This window comes from Apus apus, chromosome 2 (genome assembly GCF_020740795.1).
Source record: "Apus apus isolate bApuApu2 chromosome 2, bApuApu2.pri.cur, whole genome shotgun sequence".
Classification (NCBI taxonomy): Eukaryota; Metazoa; Chordata; class Aves; order Apodiformes; family Apodidae; genus Apus; species Apus apus.
Genome location: NC_067283.1, coordinates 106,109,358 through 106,131,486, shown reverse-complemented (window position 1 = coordinate 106,131,486; position 22,129 = coordinate 106,109,358). Strand labels below are relative to the sequence as shown.

The 22,129-nt window shown below is 47.0% G+C and overlaps 3 protein-coding genes across 4 annotated transcripts; 2 read left to right on the top strand and 1 right to left on the bottom strand.

Moving 5' to 3' along the window:
* Positions 1-1,330: 1,330 nt before the first annotated feature.
* LOC127380792 (PHD finger protein 7-like) lies at positions 1,331-4,235 on the top strand. Its single transcript, XM_051610274.1, has 9 exons — positions 1,331-1,352; positions 1,686-1,777; positions 1,869-1,976; positions 2,262-2,386; positions 2,469-2,631; positions 2,716-2,822; positions 3,024-3,134; positions 3,291-3,409; positions 3,583-4,235. The coding sequence occupies exons 1-9, from the start codon at positions 1,331-1,333 to the stop codon at positions 4,233-4,235; spliced, it is 1,500 nt and encodes a 499-aa protein (XP_051466234.1).
* A 3,976-nt stretch (positions 4,236-8,211) lies between these two features.
* LOC127381202 (MLV-related proviral Env polyprotein-like) lies at positions 8,212-10,118 on the bottom strand. Its single transcript, XM_051611163.1, has one exon. The coding sequence runs from the start codon at positions 10,115-10,117 to the stop codon at positions 8,807-8,809; it is 1,311 nt and encodes a 436-aa protein (XP_051467123.1). The 5' UTR covers position 10,118; the 3' UTR covers positions 8,212-8,806.
* A 3,190-nt stretch (positions 10,119-13,308) lies between these two features.
* LOC127381198 (myosin regulatory light chain 2, smooth muscle minor isoform) lies at positions 13,309-19,943 on the top strand. Of its 2 annotated transcripts, XM_051611153.1 has the most exons (5): positions 13,337-13,419; positions 16,224-16,263; positions 17,815-18,012; positions 18,266-18,427; positions 19,449-19,943. In XM_051611153.1, the coding sequence occupies exons 2-5, from the start codon at positions 16,224-16,226 to the stop codon at positions 19,619-19,621; spliced, it is 573 nt and encodes a 190-aa protein (XP_051467113.1). In that variant the 5' UTR covers positions 13,337-13,419; the 3' UTR covers positions 19,622-19,943. The 2 variants fall into 2 exon arrangements, with proteins under 2 accessions (XP_051467114.1, XP_051467113.1); XM_051611154.1 differs by lacking the exon at positions 16,224-16,263 and having other exon boundaries at positions 13,309-13,419.
* Positions 19,944-22,129: the final 2,186 nt, after the last annotated feature.

Genomic DNA, 22,129 nt, shown 5'->3' with positions numbered 1-22,129 from the left:
ACCTGCCTGGAATCTGATACTAATATTTCTGCATTTTTGTCACAGGATATCTTTGGGTTTAATGTCCTCATATACACTTATTTTCTGATTAAGGTTAGCTGTTTCCAGATCAAGAAGCTGTAGAGATACCACCATCTTGGGTTTTATCTTTCTGTGAGTCTCTGAATTGGTCTGATAAACTTATTATAAAAATCTTTGTCAGCATAGGCTCTTTCTACTTTATCTCACTGTTGCTGGTAGTGAGCTGGCAACAGGGCAGAAAAGTCTCTTTTACCCAAGTACTTTCTCCTTCTGAACTGCTTCTGAAATGTTTCCTCCACCACTCAACCCCTGAGCAATTCAGAGAACCACACACAGAGGGCTGTACTCTTTATGGGTAGATGTGCACTGGACATGATCCTAAAATGCCTGCTCACATAATTGCAGCACAATCTCTTCATCACAAGAGATGCCGCTCTGCATGGCCCATTACACTGCGAACCCCAATGGATACTGTTCCTAATCTTTATATCTGTCATAAGAAAAACAGTGGAAGGAAGAGAACCTCTAGAATTATTATCTCAGTCATCTTGCCCAAAGAAAAAAAAAAGTTTACTTATTAAGTACACCACAGTGCTTTACATGTCCCAGCAAGAAAAAAAGTCCTGTGTTTGGGGTTTCAGAGTGAAAGGATGTGTGCTGCTCTGACAGCAATCATGGGCAGACAGCTGAACGCTCAGCCTCTGGCCATAAGTGCAAGGCACATCTGAAAACAGCACTGCAAAACACGTTAGTTGCTTCCAGGGCCGATTTTCCATTTCCGTCCCGCATCTGCAATAAAACTTTACTGTTTTTTTATAGCTCCAAGAGCCTTCCGGATAGGCGGTAATGTAGCATGGAAGTTAGAAGCCTAGAGAATGGTTAGAAACCCAAGTTGGAAGGGACCTTAAAGTTCATCTAGTCCTAACCTGCCTGCCATGGGCAGGGACATCTCCCACTAGACCAGGTGGATGTGTCACTGTGGGCAGCAGGTGGGCAAGGGCACTGTTGTCATAGCAGCCATTGTGATGCCGTAGTGACCATTGTGACCCACAGGACCAAGCTACCTATAAAAGGGACACTGGGCTCAGGCTGGGCATCTGACCTGGTGAGGTGAGGAGAGCGCACCGAGGACAGGGAGAGACAGGGCTGCCGAGAGAGGAGGGGGACCCCATACCTCAGGGCTCTGGCTGGTGCTGCAAGCACACTCCTGTCTCACTCATCCCTCAGAGTCACCAGAGGAGCATTTTGAGGAGACACCCCAGCGCTGCTGGCACCGTGACTCCCCTGACGCGAATCATTGATGTCCACCATGTCCACAAGCATGGAGCAGGGTAAGAGCAAAGTGTCCACCCCACCGCTCAGCAGCAGGGCTGTTGGGGCGCTCAGCCATGGGGTCAAGAGAGGTGGGGGGAGAGGCCTGAGCTCCCCAATCACCCTAGGGCCGGGCCCCTCCTTTCCTCAACAAGCGGGGCCCAGGCTGAGCGGGGTGCACCTGCTGGGACCACCTGCCTGCAATGCTCCCTCCTCTCCTCAAGGCCTCCAGCCCTGCCCCTCAGCCAGCTGGGCAGGGGCAGAGCAAGCCCCGGGAGCAATCCCTCAGGGACGCTTTGCCCATGCCCCGCAGAGACGCCCATTCTCAGTGGCATTTGCTCTCTCCCCTGCAGCGTGCATGCTGTGTGGCCAGGCAGAGGCTGACCCGGATACCTGTGGACCCTTACTGGAGGAAGACGGGATCCGTGTCCACGGCTTTTGCCTGGTGAGTTACCCCGCAGCTTCCTCCGGCTTTCCAGGAGGCAGTCCCTGCCACGTTCTCTCCTCATCAGCCTCCTGCCTTTTCTCTTCTGCAGTATTTTGCCAACGAGCTCTTTCAGAGGAGCTCGCATATCACTACCGAAGGATTTGTATCATTTCCGCTCACAGATGTTAGACACACGATCGAGCAGGCAGCACAGCAGGTGAGGACCTGAGAAGAACAGGGGGGTTTGTGCCAGGAGAGATTGTTTGCAGGAGCTTAGCCCAGACCCTAGAAAAGAAATCCCAGCCCTTCCAACCAACTCTGGGACAAAAGTCTTGCTCCCAGCAGCTCCACAGAGGCTCCAGCACAGAAGCCTTCTCCGCCAGGCAGATCCTGCGGGATGTGACCCAGCAGCGGCCACATCCTGCTCCCTGCCTGGGAGGTGTGGGACTGGCTGTGGAGGTCCTGAGGCTGCTGCTGATGTGGGCTGCTGTGCTCTTTCCAGCACTGCATCGTGTGCAGCAACAGTGGGGCGACCATCACCTGCCATGAGACTGGGTGTGACCGCAGTTTCCATCTTCCCTGTTCTGCCGTGGGTGAATGCATCACCCAGTTCTTTGCTCCATACAGGTACCTCCTCTCCCCTGCTTCCCACCACCTGGGAAGGACCCAGCACCTCTCACATCACCCAGCACTTTTCTCTTTTCTCCAGGTCCTTCTGCTGGGAGCACCGGCCAGAGCAGGCAGCGGAGGCAGCTCCAGAGGAGAACACCACATGCCTCATCTGCCTGGACCCTGTGGGGGACAGAAAGTCCTACCACACCCTGGTGTGCCCAGTATGCAAACATGCCTGGTTCCACAGGGGCTGCATCCAGGTAGGAGCCGTCCCCTCACCTCCCGCGGTGCGGCAGGTGCTCAGCAGCACCACAGGGCCTCACCTAGGCTCGTTTCTCCTGCAGCGACAGGCTATGCACGAGGGCATTCTGTGGTTCCAGTGCCCGGTCTGCAGAAACAGGGACGACTTCTTGATGGAAATGCTCACTATAGGGATCCACGTCCCAGTAAGGTTGGTGTCCTTCTGCCCAGCTCATGAGTCAGAAGGTGCAAGTGCTGTGCCAGGCCAGGGCCAGCCCTGGCCTTCTGCTGTCCCCCGAGTCTGGGTTTCAGCCTCACAGAGGACTTGGAAACAGGGCAGCGGGGAAGAAGCAGGGACACCCTGCCTTATGCTGGGGCAGCAGGGGCTCATCAATTTTCCTTTCTCCATCAGACTGCCATGGTGGTACGGCCAGGAAAACGAAGAACCCACTGAGAGGCACAGCCGCTGCGATGCCAGGGAGTGCTGTTGCCCAGAAGGCAGGGAGCATGTGGAGGAAGAGGGGTAAGTTGCCAAAGCTGCACTCCAGGGCTCTCTCTGCACAGGATCTCTGCCTCGCCAAAGGCTCAAAGCAGAAGGACTGAGAACAAGAGCTGGGCCAGAAAATCCTGTGCAGAGGTCACTTCGTCCTCACAACCATCAACCCATTTGCTTCCTCAGGCCCTGGCAGGTGCTCCTGTGCCATTCCTGTGCTACTCAGGGCACCCACAGGCGCTGCTCCCAGTTGAGGAACACGAGAAGTCACTGGGAATGCGACAGCTGTTCTGGCCTCGGCTCTGGTAAGAGGCAAAGCACCTGGGTACCCCTGGGCAGGGCCAGGCAAGGCCTGGCAGTGGGTGCTCAGGGCAAAGCCTCCCCTCTCCAGGAGGCCTGGGGAGGATCTGCTCTGACCGGTCCTGCCCTGGCCGGGCCTGGGGGGCTGTGCCCTTGACATTCCTGCTTCCCCGCACAGCCTTCTCCAGTGTCACCTCGGAGCTCGGCAGCACCCGCACCCGACGCCAGGCGCCATCGGGGCGGTCCCGCAGGTCTCGAGTGCTCCAGAGCACAGGCCGCTCCAGCCCCGCAGGGCCCGCGCGGAGGCAAGACCGATCCCGAACCCGTTCCCGAAGTCGTTCCCGAAGAACCCACCGCTGGCCCAGCAGACGCCGTGGCAGGAGCGGCACATCCGCAGTAGGTGCTGAGAGGTGCAGCCCCAGGCAGGCGCCATCGGGGCGGTCCCGCAGGTCTCGAATGCTCCAGAGCAGCGACCGCTCCAGCCCCGCAGGGCCCGCGCGGAGGCGAGACCGATCCCGAACCCGGTCCCGAAGTCGGTCCCGAAGAACCCACCGCCGGCCCAGCAGACGGCGTGGCAGGAGCGGCACATCCGCAGTAGGTGCTGAGAGGTGCAGCCCCAGGCAGGAGCCATCGGGGCGGTCCCGCAGGTCTCGAATGCTCCAGAGCAGCGACCGCTCCAGCCCCGCAGGCTCCGTGCGGAGGCGAGACCGATCCCAATCCCGCTCCCGCTCCCGCTCCCGCTCCCGCTCTCGCTCCCGCTCCCGTCATGGGTCCCGAAGAACCCGCAGCCGGTGCAGAAGACGCCACACAGCAGCGGAACATCGGCACTAGGTGCTGAGAGCAGCAGCCCCAGCCAGGCAGCACGGGGCGGTCCCGCAGGTCTCGAGTGCTCCAGCGCAGCGGCCGCTCCAGCCCCGCAGGCTCCGTGCGGACGCGAGACCGACCTCGCTCCCTTTCCCGCCGTCGGTCCTAAGTCCCGACAGCTGGTCCTGAAGGTGCCGTGGCAGGAGCCGTACGCACATCAGCCATCCGCTTGCTTCCTCAGGCCCGCGCAACTGCTCCTGTGCCACTCCTGCGCTACTCAGGGTGTAATCGGCAATAATCAGCCAGAAAAATAATTTAGAAATTAATTAATTAATTTGAGATAAATGAGCAAACAGAGCTGGGCAGCCGAAATAAACAGCGCCGGGCGACCGGGGAGTTCTGTGCTCTGCCCACAGCGCGCAAGCGGCTCCGCGGGGTCCTTTTTATACAGATCCCGCCGTTCAGGGGGTCCATCTCTTCATCCTTTCCCCACCTTTTTCCAGGTCATCATCAGAAAAAATTGCATTTCCTTCCATAGCTGGCAACAGGGAGCCAGCTCCAAATAATGTTCAATGGGATAGGCTAACAAATAGGAAAATTTAAAAATATTTAATTTTAAAAGTATTATGTCTTCTAGCATTTTTTCACAGTCCTCATTAAGTCCTCATTACTTTTCCAATGCTACATAAGGGAGAGAACATGTTCTTAATCCTAACATCAAAATTAACATGTTCGTGTTGACTATCCAGGTAGACTTGAACTAGAAGTATGGCTAGAGAAGGAAGGTGTACCTAGAGCTTTGTGAAACTGGGTTTCATTTACTGTGTGTAATTGCTCTTTTTTTCTTTCATTGTAACTTGTTTGTTCACTGCTGCCTATGTGCTCATTTCATCAATTCTTGATGAAAAGGGTTCATAAACTATGTTCTCCATTGGCTTCCAGGTTTGAAATAAATTAATCACAAATCTCTTTTGTGTGTGTGTGTGTGCTCTTGGACCTCCGTAGGATATTTGTTTTCATATATTTTCCAAGAACTTGGATATTTTATTTAATCCAGATTTATTTAAAATTTCCTTCTGACCTGTTCCAAATTCAATCCAGTTTCAGAGGAAGATCTGCAAACTTCATCTGAGTGGTAGGTCAGCTCTGGCTCTTCATGTTGACCCAGGTACCTCTGCTGAAAATAAGGAGAGTAATTTTGTTACATAAGCAGAAAACTTTTTTTTCCCTCCTCACAGAATCATAACATCGTTTTGGTTGGAAAAGACCTTGAAGATCATAAAATCCAACCGTTAACCTAGCACTGCCAAGCCCACTACTAAACCATGTCCCTAAGGACCACATCTACACCTCTTTTAAATACCTCCAGGGATGGTGACTCAGACACTTCCCTGGGCAGCCTGTTCCAGTGCCTGACAACCCTTTTGGCAAAGAAATTTTTTGCCAATATCCTATCTAAAACTTCCCTGGCATAACTGTGATATTGTAATTGTCATTGCATTTGTAACTGATTGCAATACCAAAACCCAAAATGCTTCCCTCCCAGAAAAATATATTTGAGCTTTTAATAAAATAAACACACTGCTTCTCAGCCTGAAACCAGAGACTGCTCAGAGTTCCGTCACAGGTGAAACTGTGATGTCAGGTTTCACAGAACTTTCACAGACTTTTAATAAGCTCTCAGGAAAGCTTCTGAAGCAACCAGAGCTTGTAGACACTTCTCTAAGTTTCTAATTATTGGGAAGAAGCAATTATCAGCAGTGGAGCAGAGCAAAGAGGGGTTACTATAGCAAGGCAGCCCCTCACTTTGTAAAATATCTGACCATTTCTCTTGGGAGAGGCAGGCAGTCGCACGCTACACGTTTGAGGAACTCAGAAGCACCCCAAGTGTCACCCCGGAGTGTCACCTGTAGGGTCCTTCCCTTTCCTTTCCCAGACCACAGCAGGATTTAGCCCTAAATCGATTTAATGTCATTTTTACAGCGTCCCCTCCTGTGTGTGGTGGTACCGGACCTCGCCGGTCCCTCGGTCCCATCCCAAATGAGGAGCTCCCCTTGCTGGTGGCAGCCGGTACGAGAGGGAGCGATGCTCCCGTCACCCGGCCGGCTTGTAGAGACACAAACGTGCCCAGCTCAAGGTCGGAATTAATTACTAAGGAGAGTGAATAATCCTCAGGCTCCCTAGAGCCTGAAAGCAGGCAGCAGCAGGGCTCCGGTGCGGGGCTCTGGCAGTGCGGTGTGAAGGGGGCTGCTGGGAGGATGTAGGATGAGCCCAGGCACACGGTGCCTCGGGTGCAGATGGAGCCTCTGTCCCACGCTTGGTAAGAACAGTGCAGAAAGGCAGCAGACTGCTGCTGTCAATAAAACAGGCGCCTTCCTTGGGGAGCACGGCACAATCGTAAGAGCTATTTCATCCTCCCACAGCTGTTGGGGAAAGAAATAACCCGGAAAAATTTGAAGTATTTGTAGTACAAGACATACATCAATTCCAGGATAAAGGTTACAATAGGGGCTTAACAAATGAAGGAAAGCTGCGGGGAGCAGGGATGTCTCACCTGCCAACCAGGGAGGCCTGGGAATCCTACAGTCAGTGCAGCAGGAATGTGGCCATACTGCTTCTGGACCCCATATGCTTACACAGCATCTGCTTCAGGCTTGTGCATCCTCAGTTACTGCACAACCTGCCCACAGATAAGTAAGATGTGACAGAAGTCATCACAGAGCAGAATGGGCATAGAGAATGGATAGGTTGCTATGTCTATCAATAATTTCCAGTGTTTGCAATGCCCAGAGCATGGCTTTGCTCCTTGCATTCAACATTAGAACCAGCCTTTGTCCCAAAATGAATGGACAAATCTACCTCACACATAATGCAACAGTACAAAATGAGAGAGAGATGCATTTGCAAGGTTAAAAAGAAAAGAACACCGCAAGAGATGTTCAAACTAAAAACATTCCTGTAGTACTTGATTAGAGCTAGGAAAAAAGTGGCCTGGGAAAAAAGTACTGTAGCAGATAAAAGACCCTCTTTTAGGGACCTCTAGCCTCTGAAGAAGTAGCAGGTGAGTCACTTCAAGGTAGAATCTAAAGTTATTTAGGTGTCTAAAGACTGGAAGCTCATAGGAGTTTTTGAAGTGTGCAAGCTTCCAAATCCCATTGAAGGTAGACTCCAAAACTACCTACCTTTTTAAAAATCCTTCTGTATTCCCAACCACATCTCAAGCATTTATGTATTGCTTGTTGTCTAGCCCACTTGTGTTTCAGTTACACCATCTGTAAAGTGGAACTCACAATGCTTTTATACTGTCTAAAGAAGTGCAATGAGAGCTAATGAAGAATGTTGCAAACTAATCATATTTTTATATAACTGGCTAATATGTTCTCTGGAAACAAGATTGCTCCTCATAAATCAGTATTACTGTCATCTGTATTTCTTAAAGATGCCTGAAATCGAGTCTCTAAATTTCTCCCCACTTCTCAAAATAAAAGGTTGCACACCTTTTCCCATTAAGAAGTGATTCAGGAAAAAATCTTATGAAAGGTCAAAGGGCAATAAGGTACAGTGAGCTAGGCTGAGTCCTCTGTGCTGAGTCAATATCTTTAGTATTGCTCATTATGTTAAATATTAAACCTGGCAGCTGTTCATATGCAGATACTTCAGACTCGGATCTCAAGTATGAAGGCTTATTCTGACAGGTCTTCCTACATATTTGTTATTGACATTTTAGCCTCTGGTTGTTCTCTTATTTGTATATTTTTCATTATTTCAATTTTGGGTAAGCTAAAAAAAAAAATTTTAATAGGTCACTAAAAGAAATCAAAATCATTGAGTTAACACAGTATAAGGTTTTGAAGGAAAAAAAAAATAGGAAAATCATTGGGTTTGAATACTATTTATTTCATTGTTGGATGTTGCCTTTCGTGAAAGGCGTGACGACCTGGTTCAAGAACGGCACGGCGGCCACTCCCAGGCCGCTCGGTCCATCAGCACGCAGACACCAATGTGGTGGACAGCAAATGGCGTTTTATTAGTGCGCAACACAGCTCTTTATACCCCAAATTATATCTTAGATTAGTGTAACTTCCGTCTGCTTACTTCACATACTAAGACTCTAATTGGCTATCTAGGGGGGAGGGGGTCCTGTCTTTCCGTACAACGCGAAATCTTCCGACCGCCAGTCCCTGGCTACATTGTTTCCACGGGCTGCGTTTTCCCACAATTCCCCCCTCCCTATGCCTAACTAAATTGCCTAAAATATAACTACCTTAAAAAATTCATGTATCAAAATCTTAAGATTTAAAACTTACCAAATCTATCTTAATCCTGATCTATGTTTCATAGCAGCAGTACTTACTAAAGTTATCTTAACCTTATCTTACATTTTATCATTAGTGTACCTCTTAACTACCACTTTTCCCCCCTCCCTATACACAGTTAAAATCGGTTAAAATGTAACTGTCTTAAAAAGATATGTTAACAATCTTAAAAAATGTGTTACAAACCTGAATAGAAAACATAGTGCAAGTTAGACGAGAGGTAGATAAAAGTAATGAGGTATCTCTAGAGATAGCTACAGGAAATTCTGAAGAAAAACATTCTTAAAGCAGTTGTTGGTGTTTTACCACCATGATGTTCACCTTTTCCAGCCGGCTTTTGACAAACGTCACAAGCCTATTCAGTATACAGGGTCCAAAGATTAGGGTTAACAGAATCATTGCGACTGGCCCTATCAAGGTAGATATCAGGGTGGTCAGCCAAGGTGAATAATTAAACCAAGATGTAAACCAACTTTCCTGCGCCTCTCGTTCCCTTTTCCGTTTTTCCAACCCCTCTCGCAACTTGGCCATCGTGTCCCTCACTATCCCAGTGTGGTCCGCATACACACAACATTCCTCTCCCAGTGCTGCACATACCCCTCCCCGTTGTAGAAACACTAAGTCTAACCCTCTTCTATTTTGCAATACTACTTCCGACAGTGACCTAAGTGATTGTTCTAGGGCACTGATTGATTGTTCAATTCTAGCCAGATCCTCATCTACTGCTGACCTCAAGGCGCTAAATTCTTTGTCCTGTCGAACTAGAGATGTCACTCCTGTACTTGCTCCCACTCCTCCTAAGATCATTAAAGTACCTAATGTTAGTGCCATAAAGAGCTCTCGTCTTGACAGATGATGCTCTGGGGTACTCAGTGAGTTATAGATAAAGTCTTCAGAGTGGTAAAAGATCTTAGGGACTATGGTTACCTGGACACAATATTCGGAGGACTCACTGATCCTGTCCAATGGCACACATGGTGTAATTCCTGCGAGAGAGCAAACCCACTTGGTATTGTTAGCTGGCACTAACCACTTGGCAGGGGTCTTAATTTGGATCAACTTATCACACAGTTGTTCTTTGTCTTTTGGGACTTTACCTACACACATGCCTCTTCCCACCACCTGCTCTAACGTAATCCCATGCTTCTCTGTGTCCCAATTACACTGAGCCGGATTTGCACTGTTCTCAAGTATGGGTGTGTCGCTGATTCCCACAGCCTCATAAAAGGGTGGCTTTACGCCGTAGCACAGCCAACAATGCTCTGTAAAATTTGGGTTAGTTTTGTTTAGTACCTGATAGCTAGCCTGCATCATTTTCCAGAGAGAGTTGTCACTAAAAGGATTGCTAGTGGGCATTACAGGTGCGATAGCTGTAAAGCTAGCCGTGACAACTTTTACATCGTACTGTGGGGGTACCATTGGGTTGAAAACCCGGTTAGGTCCGATTGATTGGGGTGCTTGGGGTAGTAGAAACCTACGGTACAATGGTCTCACATCCCCGGTACCCACAGAAATAATACCCTGGATAGTGGCAACGGGTGTTGCCTGGATTTGAGCTTGGACACCAATATGTTCCCCATAACATGTCTTCATCGGGTGTTCCAAGCATGGGAAACAAGTCAAGCACCTTTACTGTAAATATTGGAGCACCTGCTGTTGTGTTTTCTCTTATCACTTGGTCTCGGCTTTGTAGGACCCACTTGAATGGCCGATGAGGGTGGTATCCTGACTTTGCCTGTGTTTTGGTGATTAGCCCTAAAATCAAGATCACACAAAGGCTTCGCAGCCCTCCCCCACGGGGGCTGTGTCGCTGCTGATTGGATTCTGCTAGTGTAGAGCTCTCAGGTGCAGACCGGATGCTTGTCGGCTTGTCATCCTCTTTTGGCAGCGGGATGTATGGATTACGAGGACGTCCGATGATCCAGTCCTGTAAACAAAAACTCACAGTTTTCATTAGTAATGCTAGCGTGGGTGATGGAACCCAATCGGCACATGCAATCTTTATTTTTTTTCCAATCGGTGAAAGGGATGTTTTTCCCTTGCAGTCCCTTTTTATTTGGGATGGGAATGTTTTTGCTTTTGACTGTGTATATTCCCACTTCCTCCTCCTCCGAGTTTGAATCGGTAGCCGGCCACTCATCCTGGCTGGTGTCCGATCCCAAGTCAGAGCTCGACTGACCGGCTACTTCCGGTTTCCAGTCTCTTTTTGTTGAGCTCCAGCCCCGCCCACTTCCTTTGCGGGCGGGCCGCTCCGAGCTCCGGTTTCGCCCACTGCCCTTGTGGACGGCCCCCTCCGAGCTCCGGTTTCGCCCATTTCCCTTATGGGCGGCCCTCTCCGAGCTCCGGTTTCGCCCATTTCCCTTATGGGCGGCCCTCTCCGAGCTCCGGTTTCGCCCACTGCCCTTGTGGACGTCCCACTCTGAACCCCGGTTTCGTCCACTGCCCTCGTGGACGTCCCACTCTGAACCCCGGTTTCGTCCACTGCCCTCGTGGACGGCCCACTCTGAACCCCGGTTTCGTCCACTGCCCTCGTGGACGGCCCACTCTGAACCCCGGTTTCGTCCACTGCCCTCGTGGACGGCCCACTCTGAACCCCGGTTTCCAAAAGCCTCGCAACGGCGAGAGTAAAATCTTTAGACTTACAATCTATCCCCCACTGCTTATGTAATTGCAATACGACCTTAACAAGGGCTTCCATCCTCCTTGTCGGTCCGCCCCTCCCCGCCGGGCTGGTCCTGCCGCTCCGGCCGCCGCTTTCCTGACTCCAGGTGAATTTCCCGATCCCAGGCGTGTTCCCGGGTTTCGGCACCACTTGTTGCCTTTCGTGAAAGGCGTGACGACCTGGTTCAAGAACGGCACGGCGGCCACTCCCAGGCCGCTCGGTCCATCAGCACGCAGACACCAATGTGGTGGACAGCAAATGGCGTTTTATTAGTGCGCAACACAGCTCTTTATACCCCAAATTATATCTTAGATTAGTGTAACTTCCGTCTGCTTACTTCACATACTAAGACTCTAATTGGCTATCTAGGGGGGAGGGGGTCCTGTCTTTCCGTACAACGCGAAATCTTCCGACCGCCAGTCCCTGGCTACATTGTTTCCACGGGCTGCGTTTTCCCACAGTTGGATAAAAATGCAACCTCTAATATAGATAAAGATTCCCCTTCCTGCTCTTACCAAGGCTAACTCTGCTACATTACATGTAAATTTTGCTACTGACTCCAGCAGGAGAAGTATAAGACATAAAACATAAGAAACCAAGATTGAAAAAGGTGGTTCAGAACAGGCCTGAGTTTTGTGCACGGCATGAGGAACAACCCATTTCTGGATCATGAGAGGAAAGGCTGTCAAGACAGAAACGTGTGCTGAGGGCCAGGGAGGCTGCCTGAGGTGGTGCAGAAGCCTTCCAAGCAGGTGGCCTGCAGCATCCCGCTAGCACACAAGGCAAACGTGGGAGGTGTGACAGAAGCCACCACGCTTCCCTATACATGAAAAATACTGTTGGCAGCACCAGTGACAGGGAAAATCATGCAAGAGCAAGACCTTTTTCCTGCCTCAGCAGCTCCTGGTGATCCCCAGCACTCTTCTCTCCCAGCCAGGGGAGCTCCACGGGGCACAGCCCACCGCAGCTGCCTGCCTGCCCTGTCCCAGTCATAGAATCACAGAATGGTTTGGATTGGAAGGCACCTTGAAGACCATCTAGTTCCAACTCCCCTGCATGGGCAGGGACACCTTCCACTACACCAGGTTGCTCCAAGCCCCATCCAACCTGCCCTTGAACACATCCGGGGATGGGGCAGTTCACTCAGTTCAGAAGGTGTATTTTCCTCAATAAAGTCAGAATGTGAGAATTTAATATATCTGAGGCCTCTGGCTGCCTGTCACACCTGCTGGCATTGGCAGAGGTGGGTAAAATTACCCCCAGGTGGGATGACGTACAGACCACAAAACTGACACAAGCTGGTTTTCTTTGGAAGCCAGGCCAGATACGCAGCCTGGCTTATTGCCTGTGAACCCAAGACAGACAAGTAGTTAACTTGTCAAACGCAGCCTTCCAGATGTACCAGCTCCACTGGCTGTTGGGACAAGAGGATGCGCTGCCGCACGACAGCGCAATTAAACGCGCTTTCACCTTGGGTGGGGGCGGGCACCAGCCCCCCACACCAGCCCCGCTGCCCTCGATAGCCACAGACAGCGGGGAACGTGCTTATTTTGTCTTTCTGTCAGGAAACAGGAACTGCCGAGGGCTCCGACGCTTCCTGAGGCAATCCCCCCTTCTAATTGTAAAGACCTCCTCGGAGAGACGGCACCGCTGGTCTGAGCCGCAGTTTTGCGGCCGGTGTGAGGCCGCGAAAGCCGGGAGAGACGTGCTGATCCCGGGCAGCCGGGGACAGCCCGGGGACAGCCGCCCCGGCGGGCGGCCCAGCGGCGGAGCGGGGCCCTGCCCCGGCCCCGCCCGAGCGGACGGCGCAGGAAACTCCCGCCATGGCCTTACAAGGGCAGACGCGGCGCTGCCCCCGCCCCCGCCCCTGGAATGCGGTGACCGCACCGCGCCGCACCAACGCCGAGCTCCGCCGGCAGGCGGGGGGGAACGGGACAAAGGCCGGGCCCGGGAGCTTGACACCATCCTGCTACGGAGGGCAGAGAGACCCCGGGGGGGCACAGGCAGGACGGGCAGTCACCTGCGAGACCCCTGCTTGGCGGGTTTGTGCCGCCGCGTCGGGGGAGCGGGGCGCCCGGTCGCCACCGCCCCCTCCCCGCCGCTCCTTGCGGATGGTCTCGCCCGCGCCTTCCTCTGCGCCGGCGGGGCGGCGGCCGCTCGCCCTCCGGAAGCGCCTTGGTCGCCGCCTCTCCCCGCCGCCATCGCACCGGGACCTTCTTCCCGCAGCCCCCAGGTGAGGTGGGGCCGGCAGGGACCAGCGGCCGCCCGTGGGGTCTGCAGCCGGGGAGGAGGCGAGGGGCGCGGCGGGCCGGGGGCAGCGCGCGGGGCGGGGCCGCCTGAGGAGCGGGGGTCGCCGGCGTCGGGGCCGTCCCCCCGGGCCTCCCGCTGCCCGGCCCGGCCCGGCCGTGCCTGGGGTGCGCCCCGCGGCCCTTCTGCAGCGAGGAGCCGCCGTGCGCGGCGGGGGGGGGTGGGCAGCGGCTCGGGGGCGGTGCGGGCGGTGGGTCGGTGTGGCGGGCACCGGCGGCAGCGCCCCTTGGCACAGGGAGCCTGTCGGAAGGGATCGGCTGCCTTCCGGCCGCGTCGGGCTGTGCGGCCACTTCCCTGCCGCTGCTCCAGCACGGGAAGGGCTCTGGTCTGGAAACCTCTGCGGTGGGAAGAGGTTGTAGAGGCAGAGGGGGTCTTGAGTCCGTCCCTGCTTGTGGCCGCCGTCGCTTATGGCCCTAATCAAGTTATTACGAATTGTAGTTCGTTGTGGTTTCCATTCTCTTAATTTATAGACAGACCAAAACTAGGTTTGGAGGCAGGTTTGACTCTTGTTACAAGGAGTCAAAGTTACAAGGAAAACTTAGTAACGAGGAGTGTGTTAAGATGATTTTTAGGACTAGATGAGATTGCATAAGGTCTTACAGGTTGTTTTGCATTTACTAAGTGTAATCTGCTCTTTATTGAGCTTTGTCATGGATTTGCTGGGGTGTCTTGGTCTTACCATCTCTTCCTGCTGCTGCCCAGACTGTGATGGAGGAGTGGTGGTACCTGATGCTGTGGCTGATACGTGGACAGAACTTGGAATTTAGCTTTGAGGTTGACTTTTGAATTTAATGATTTAAGAGAAGGTCACCATTGTGTCTTAGTTTAATAAAGTTTCCAAATGATTGGCAGTGTTAAAATTCAGTACTAAACTTTATGTAGAGGCTTCATTGGGTGTGGTTTTTGCTGTGGTTTTATTTCTTATGAGTGACTAGATATTCACAGTCGTTACAAAACCACTGTTGAAACACGAGGCTGTTCTCTGAAGCTTTACTTCTGGTCACTGCCCCTGAACAGGTCACTGCCCCAACTTCTACCACTGTTAGTGGGCTGTAAAATTTTGTACCTTGTTGTCTGGCTCAAGCTCTAACAGTTGCTCAGGTTTGTGTCCTAGAGTTTATCCTTTTCCCAGAGGTAAGGAATATAAGATGACTTTCTGTCATTCTGTTGTTTGATATCTGTTGCTGTTCCTCAACTAAGCAAATGAATATCCAAGTGGTGCAGCCCTATTACTACCACTCTAGTGAAGTGGGTGCAATTTATTATTTTTTTTTTAATATGTGAAAATCTTCATAAATAAAGCTTATGCTTTTGGAAATATCTTATGGTAAGTCTTACAGACGATATCTTAGATTAGAAGTTTCTTAAACAGTTTCCAAAACAAGGCCCAGACCATGCAGTGCTTGATAGTATTGAGCAACAGAGACTAAACCTGCCAGTCCTGACTGGTACTATCAAATGTGCAGTATTTCTGCATTTATTTGCTGAAATTTTTCTATTTTCAGCCTCTACTTACCCTATTTCAATTATAAAAGCATGGGTTTTTTTAAAAAATAAATGACCTGGTGGGTTTATCAGATTAAATCTTAATTTCTCTAAAAAATAGTGAGTCCAGTGTTCGATTCCAATGTGGTTAGTTCTTGCTCATTACATTGTTCATTGTTCTGCACAGAGAGATAACACTACGTGTAAACACTTGGAGCTTTTTCAACTTCAGCTGATCTCTTGGCTAACTCAACTGATGTCCTTGTTTTTCTGAACGCATTCTAGTTTATCACCTTATTTCTAATGGAGTTTCCCAGGGTTGAGTGCAGTGTTTCAGGCATATCTACACCAAACTTGTGCTGAAAGGCAGTACCATCTTGATACCCGACATGTCGCCCTCTGCAGGCTGATAGGTCTTTTTAAGTGAGAGTTCTGCCTTCTGTATTCTGTGTGGCTGCCTCCCCAGCCTAGTTGAGAGAAACTTAGACACAAGCATGGGCGAATTTTTCATCTTCTCCAGTCCCATTTTCTGCCATGGCAATCTTCTGAACAGAATTAAAAAGGAGACTCTCTTCCCACCATATGTAGCTACAGCTGCCAGTAGTCTGGTTTTGTTACCTCCTCTTTATTAGATTAGAATTTAATTTATTAGAAATAGAATTGAATTGCAGGTAGTGACTTCCTGGGAGGCACTGCCTTGCAGCATATGCAAAGTAAACTTTTTGGTTTACTTTGAATAGGTCACGTCCTGTTTACTCTTAATTATTTCAGAAAACAGTTATGAAGAGATATTGACTGTTTTGGGTAGTGGTACTTTTAATCAATAATTTAGAGTTTAATGGTAATTTATGCAAGAGCTTTTACTGAGGTAAGAAAAAGATGGAAGTTATGCACAAGCTTTGACTGCAGCTTGAAAGCAAACCACCTTTATTGTCAGCTGTCTTCATAAATATCTAGTTGTCAGGAGTTCATGTTTATTTGTTGAACTGTTGTTGGAGGCCAGACATCTCAGATAGCTTGTGGTTAGTGAATGCAATGAAGAGAACTTAAGCGTTGTCGAATGATGTGCAGTTGCATTTCATAGGCTATTTTTAGTTAAGGACATAATGGTTTGTTTTACACGTCAGAAGAACATTGTATGTGCGCATAGGATTTAAAAGTGTGGAATTAGCAGGGGAAATCAGTAACGCTCTTTGGAGACAGACAAGGAAGGACATAACCATGGAATATCCTTTTATGATCCAGATGCTTGGTGCTGCATGTCATGTACCTGATACAAAGCAAGGTAAAAAGTCTTTCCTTTAATTTAAAAATTAAAAAAAAACAACCCTAACCGCTTCTTGCCTGAGCACTGGATTGATTAACCATGTAAAGTATTTTGTTGGCTTAATTTTACTCCTTTTTTTTAAGGCTGAATCCAAGTTAGTGACTTCAGTCTTGCTTTCAAGGAGTCTTAACAGGAAATACAGTAACTTGGAGCAAGTTGTCTGAGAAACTGTTAGAACTGTGCTGTGATTGTGATTAGAATTGCATTTCTGACCTGATAAAATTTTTTAAGTTACGAAATTAATACTTAGTGTAACTTTCAAAATGTTAGCATTCTTGTGTTGAAGCTTAAATTTGTCCACTTTCAGGACACTTGCTGCAGGTCCTTCCTGTAAAATTCAAAATCAAGGATGGAAGGAATGTGATTTGCATAACATTTGGTTTGGGCATAGTAAAGGACTATAGCAGCATGGATTGTTTGCATTAGATAAAACTAAAGCACAGAGGTGTACAAGACTTTTCGAAGCAACATTAAACAGGGTCTTTCTTACTTTGATTCAGTGGCAGTCTTGAGGTCTTTGCATTACAGTGAATGACTCAGCTTTTAGCATTTGTACCATAAACTGTGGTTAAATACTACATGTATCTTCCCAGCTAAATAGCAGCAGTTAACTTGAAAGTCTCACTTCTGCCATGATTATATGAGTGTTATAACGTGTAAAGTACCACCTTTATTTCTTGACAGCTCAATTAATATATATAGTGATATCTGAAACTATATATTCTATTAGAATATATAAATGTTTCTAAAGGTTGATAACTTGAACAATCTTCAGGGTTTTAGAACTATTATGTCATAAATTTAAATGAGTATGCTTGCATATAGATTGTGTTCCTCTGTGTAAGAGAATAGCAATGTATTAACCAAGTCAGTGTCCTTTTTCTGACACACACACAATCCTCTGCTTGACTTTGAAGAACTCTAGAAGGGGTTCTTTGGCAGATCTTTCTCCCAGCACCATGCAGTGACCTTTGCAAAGGCTCTCCTTGAGGTCTTTCCATGTCCTGGGACCCACTGATCTTCTAACAGCAGATATACTAACAAAACGCTATTCAGAACCTAAAAAAGGTTTGCTTTTTCTTTCTAAAAGTTAGCTTAACGTACTGCTTGATTTATTTAACCACTACATACTATGCCAGCTTAGCAGCCCATAGCCTTCTATGTGGTAGCCTCCTAAACTGCTAAGTATGTAGCCATCTTAATTTGGGGAACATGCAAATAGTGTACTGAATTAGCAGTATGAGCATGGTGTGAGTTGCATTTCAAGAACTATGACTTGTATTTTAATTTAGTCTGCTATTGGCCTACAGTGCCAGTCCCTGAATCCTGAAAGACTTAATAGCAAGTGAATACCAAATGAAAGAAGACAGAGCAGGAGATATTTAAAAGGTGTACTTTGGGATATTTGCTTATAACATACAATGGCTAAAGGAACATAAAATTCTTTCCCCGAGGACTTGTAATCTGATCTAATAAGGCCAACTTTTGGATATTTTTCTCTCTCCCTAGAACCAACAGGCAACATGTCGAGCAAAAGAGCAAAGACAAAGACCACCAAGAAGCGCCCTCAGCGTGCCACTTCCAATGTATTTGCAATGTTTGATCAGTCACAGATTCAAGAATTCAAGGAGGCCTTCAATATGATCGACCAGAACAGGGATGGCTTCATTGATAAAGAGGACTTGCATGACATGCTCGCCTCCCTTGGTAATGTCTGAGGAAGGGAAGGGGAGGTCTGTAACTTATCTATCCAGCTGATAATTATCTCATGTAGAAATAGAATAATGTAACATTTGTTAACCCATTGATCTGGGATCTGTTGCCATGACTTTCAGCTGCGAATAATAGCAATGAGATGCTCTTAAATATGTTGCCTATTTAAATTACTGGTTTTGCTCTCGTATCTGTTCTTTTATTTATTTTTTTTGTTGTTGTTTTAATCTATGTATGTTTACTGTAGGAAAGAATCCAACAGATGAATACCTAGATGCCATGATGAACGAGGCTCCAGGACCCATAAACTTCACGATGTTCCTCACAATGTTTGGTGAGAAGTTAAATGGCACAGACCCAGAAGACGTCATCAGGAATGCTTTTGCTTGCTTTGATGAGGAAGCAACAGGTAAGTGGGTGAAGTAACAGTGTATGTGTATTACTTCTACTTACTTTAGTAACAATAAATACTTGTATTCATAGAAATGGTGATTAATTTCTTAACTCTGAAAATTCTGATTTCTGCAAACTAAAACTCATGCCATGTGTCCTTGGCAGCTGAAGTTACCTTTTCAAACACTATAAAACTTAAAATCCCAAACTTCTGGCACTTCACTTGGTTGTTCAAGATGGCAGGAAGGCAAAAAAGAGGTTGATTGAGAGCCATGGCCTTAAAATTTTTTAATTTAAAATTTGGATTGGGTGCAATTTTCTTAAGGGGAATCCTTGTCTTCAAAGCTATTATGCTTTTATGAAGAACTTGTTTTCTGTCACTTTCCCTCTATTAAGCTGCATTTAAAGGATAAGAAAGCTAATACAAGAAAACCTTTGTATGACTCATGAGTTCTGATAGAAAAAATCACAAAGGGGCTTGTTTAATAAACAATGGCAAAAATGTATTCTTTGCAGCCAGTGTAGTAAATCCGAGTTTTATCACCAATTTCAGTTCAATTTAGAATCCTTGAAATATTTCAAACTTGCCTTTGTTTCATGTATTTGTTGAACATTGGTAGTCAAGTTCCTTTTTTTAGTGGTTTTCATTAGGAATGTTCTAGACAAAGTTGTGTAAAACGGACAGTTGTTAGAAGGCTCTCAGTATTACCAGGAATGTAAGCCTTGCTGTTGGAAAGAAGGTCCAGTCTGTATGCTGACAGATTTGTATATTCTTTGTAACAACACGGGCAAATCATCAAATGGTCTTTCCTTGAAGTAGAGAGACCCTGCAAACCAATTAAGAGGCTTAACTTGATTGAATGCTTCTAATTATTTGGTAACTATATTAATAGGCTTTAGTGGCTTTTTTTTCATGTGGCAACAAAGACTGTAGGTCTCTTTTATTGAAACAAATAATTCAAAGAGAGAAACTTTCTTCCATCTATTAGCAGATAAATATAAAAACTCTTCTTATCTCCTCTTGTTTAATGTTCTAGGGTTCATCCAAGAAGACTACCTGCGGGAGCTGCTGACCACAATGGGAGACAGGTTCACAGATGAGGAGGTAGATGAGCTGTACAGAGAGGCACCCATCGACAAAAAGGGGAATTTCAACTACATTGAATTCACACGCATCCTGAAGCATGGAGCAAAAGACAAGGATGACTGAACAAAGCTCCTGGTCCCTGCAGATAATCTCTACTTAGGTTTATTTTTGAGGGTTTCTTCCTGATAGAACTTGTTGCATGCATTTAGCTTTACAGCTTTTGCCTTTCTCTATGTATTTATCTACTCCAGGCCATTTAGGCACATTTGCACCTGTATAATCAGACTGGAAGTGGGGAGAATATTTTGAGGAAAGGGATGTGGGGACAAAGATCCATGGACTTCTGATAGTCCAGGAAAACAATCTCAATGTTACTGGTTTAGCTGGATTTTTACATTTTTGTAATAAATGCCATTTTGAAATAAAGATTGCTATATAGAAAAAATACCTCAGTCTTTTTCTGAAGGGTGATATTTCTATTATGCATTTACAAATGCAGTTGTGTTAATTGTATTATACTTGCAGTTGTGAATCAAGCTAGAAAACTTAATTTCATCATGTTTTGTTCAGTGTCTCTCAGATCTGAAAGGCTCCTAGCAGTATGTGCTGGTGTCTTTGAAAATGCAGCTGTAGAAATCTCTTAACCTCAGTCAGATGTCACTTCAAAAACCTGGTGTTAGTAGTTAGCCAAATAAATGGTTAGGAAAGATTTTTACAATTGCTTAAGGGCCAGCAGAAAACATTTATGGTTCTTAAGCAGATATGATGCCCAGCTTTGATTTCCTTTTAATATTTATAGGTTTTAGAAGTATTTTCATGTCAAAGTTTGCATCCTGTTTGTTAAATTTTTTTATGCTGGCAATAAGTGGAGAATTAGGCATATTTTTTTCCCATCTGCTGAAGGAAGCTTGGTGCAAAGGAACCTGTCTTTGAGGTTAAGTGTCTGTGCTGGCACTAATTAACAGCAATACTTGGCCACAAAACCTACCTAAAGCTTTATTGTTTTGTAGCTTTTAATTTGCATGTGAGAATGTGAGCAAAGTAATTCTGAGGATTAACTTGGTAAAACCCTAGACATGCTAAGGTACCTTTCACTTTGAAAAAGATCATAGATTTTCCTCAGCTACATTGATAAGATGGCTTTTAAGTGAAAAACAATAACTCATTCAAAAACATACTGTTGTCTTGAATATGAAGAAAAGAGGAAGGTTGTTCTCTTAGTTCTTAGCATGACTATGTCCTTCAATGTGTCTCATTTTCTTGGCTACTGCAATCTGAAAAGTATAAGGGGAATTTGTCTCGCCTATATATTTATCAAAGTGATGACCTCTTATCCACAAGCCGTGCCCTGAGCCATTTCCCATGTCTTAAGGCCCCAAAGAGTAGGAATGTTCTTCAGCTAAAGGCTGAGAGCATATACTATAAGGTTTGTCTCATGTCCTGTGTGACAGAAGGAAGGTTTAGTTACCTATCTTGTGCTCCCAGTAGAGCAGGGAGATATTCTGGGTTTAGCTTTGTAAATAAGTTAACTTGACAAATTAAAATACGTAGGCATGATGTGATTTTTTTTAAAAAAATTTTTTTAATTCCTGGGTGGTTTCTTTCACATCAGAGCCAAAAAACTCAAGCCATTTTTTTTTTTCTAGTTGTTTATTTTAACTGGAACTTGGCCTCAACTTCTTTTTCTTCTACCGAGACTGTTCTTTGCTATAGTACTTCAGACTGCCACGTGCTTCTTTTCTCAAAAGTTTGTTTTTAAACTATCTTGGTGATCTTCAGTATGGTTGCTGAGGTGTTTGTCCATGGCATGCCTGCAAGGTTCTAGGAACAGCTGATTTTTATTTATCTTTTTTAGAATGTAGTTTACACTTAAGGAAGTTTTCACCTGTGCTGCACATGTCACAGAATCAACAGTGTGGAGACCTAGGAAACACTTGTTGAAATATAACTGTAATGTTGCTATGTAACATGAAGCTTAAGCATAGTTATACTGCCACTTCTTCAGACTGATCTTGTCATATCTGTGCAGTTCAATATTGTGCATGTACATGCAAGCAGCCTGTGCTCAGGAGAGGTAGGTGTTAGACTATCTTGCTTACTTTTTCCTTTTGAATGCCTAAATGATGCAGGATTCACAGGATCAGTTTTCTTCTGTTATAAACAAGTCCCCAGACCATTATTTTCCTGATCCCGCCTTCTCGGTAAATTTTAGGTGGTGATGTCTTTGTTACACTGGGTAATCAGCAGACAAGCCAGCTGGATTTTTCTTGCTGGAAATAAGTTTTAAAGCAGTGATTTTTAAACCCTGAATAGGAGTTACATCCTCCTCTAGTTGGTATCCTCCTTTAGAGGAAATTGTCCACTTCAGAATCTGTACTTCAGCTCTTCATTTTTGAACAGCCAACTGAAATGTGGGCTGTAGATGGATACATACTCGGAAAGACACGATGAAGAATTTTCAAGGATGTTAAAAGTAAAACTAATGATGACTTTTCAAGTCAGGTTTCCCCAGTATCTGTATTGTAATGTAGGAAACCAGTTGACCTGCAAGTGGGCATAAACCCCTTAACCACTGGAAGGCTATGTGCCCTACAGACCCAACCAAAAGACCATATAAGAGCATCAGATGTG

Bases quoted from the DNA above. Each gene is read 5' to 3' on its own strand.
- LOC127380792 (XM_051610274.1), top strand. From the start codon at position 1,331: ATGTCCACAAGCATGGAGCAGG. The intron at 1,977-2,261 runs GTGAGGACCTGA...TGCTCTTTCCAG, and splicing joins TCGAGCAGGCAGCACAGCAG to CACTGCATCGTGTGCAGCAA. The intron at 3,135-3,290 runs GTAAGTTGCCAA...TTGCTTCCTCAG, and splicing joins GAGCATGTGGAGGAAGAGGG to GCCCTGGCAGGTGCTCCTGT.
- LOC127381202 (XM_051611163.1), bottom strand. From the start codon at position 10,117: ATGAAGACATGTTATGGGGAACATATTGGTGTCCAAGCTCAAATCCAG.
- LOC127381198 (XM_051611153.1), top strand. From the start codon at position 16,224: ATGCTTGGTGCTGCATGTCATGTACCTGATACAAAGCAAG. The intron at 16,264-17,814 runs GTAAAAAGTCTT...CTCTCTCCCTAG, and splicing joins TGTACCTGATACAAAGCAAG to AACCAACAGGCAACATGTCG. The intron at 18,428-19,448 runs GTAAGTGGGTGA...TTAATGTTCTAG, and splicing joins CTTTGATGAGGAAGCAACAG to GGTTCATCCAAGAAGACTAC.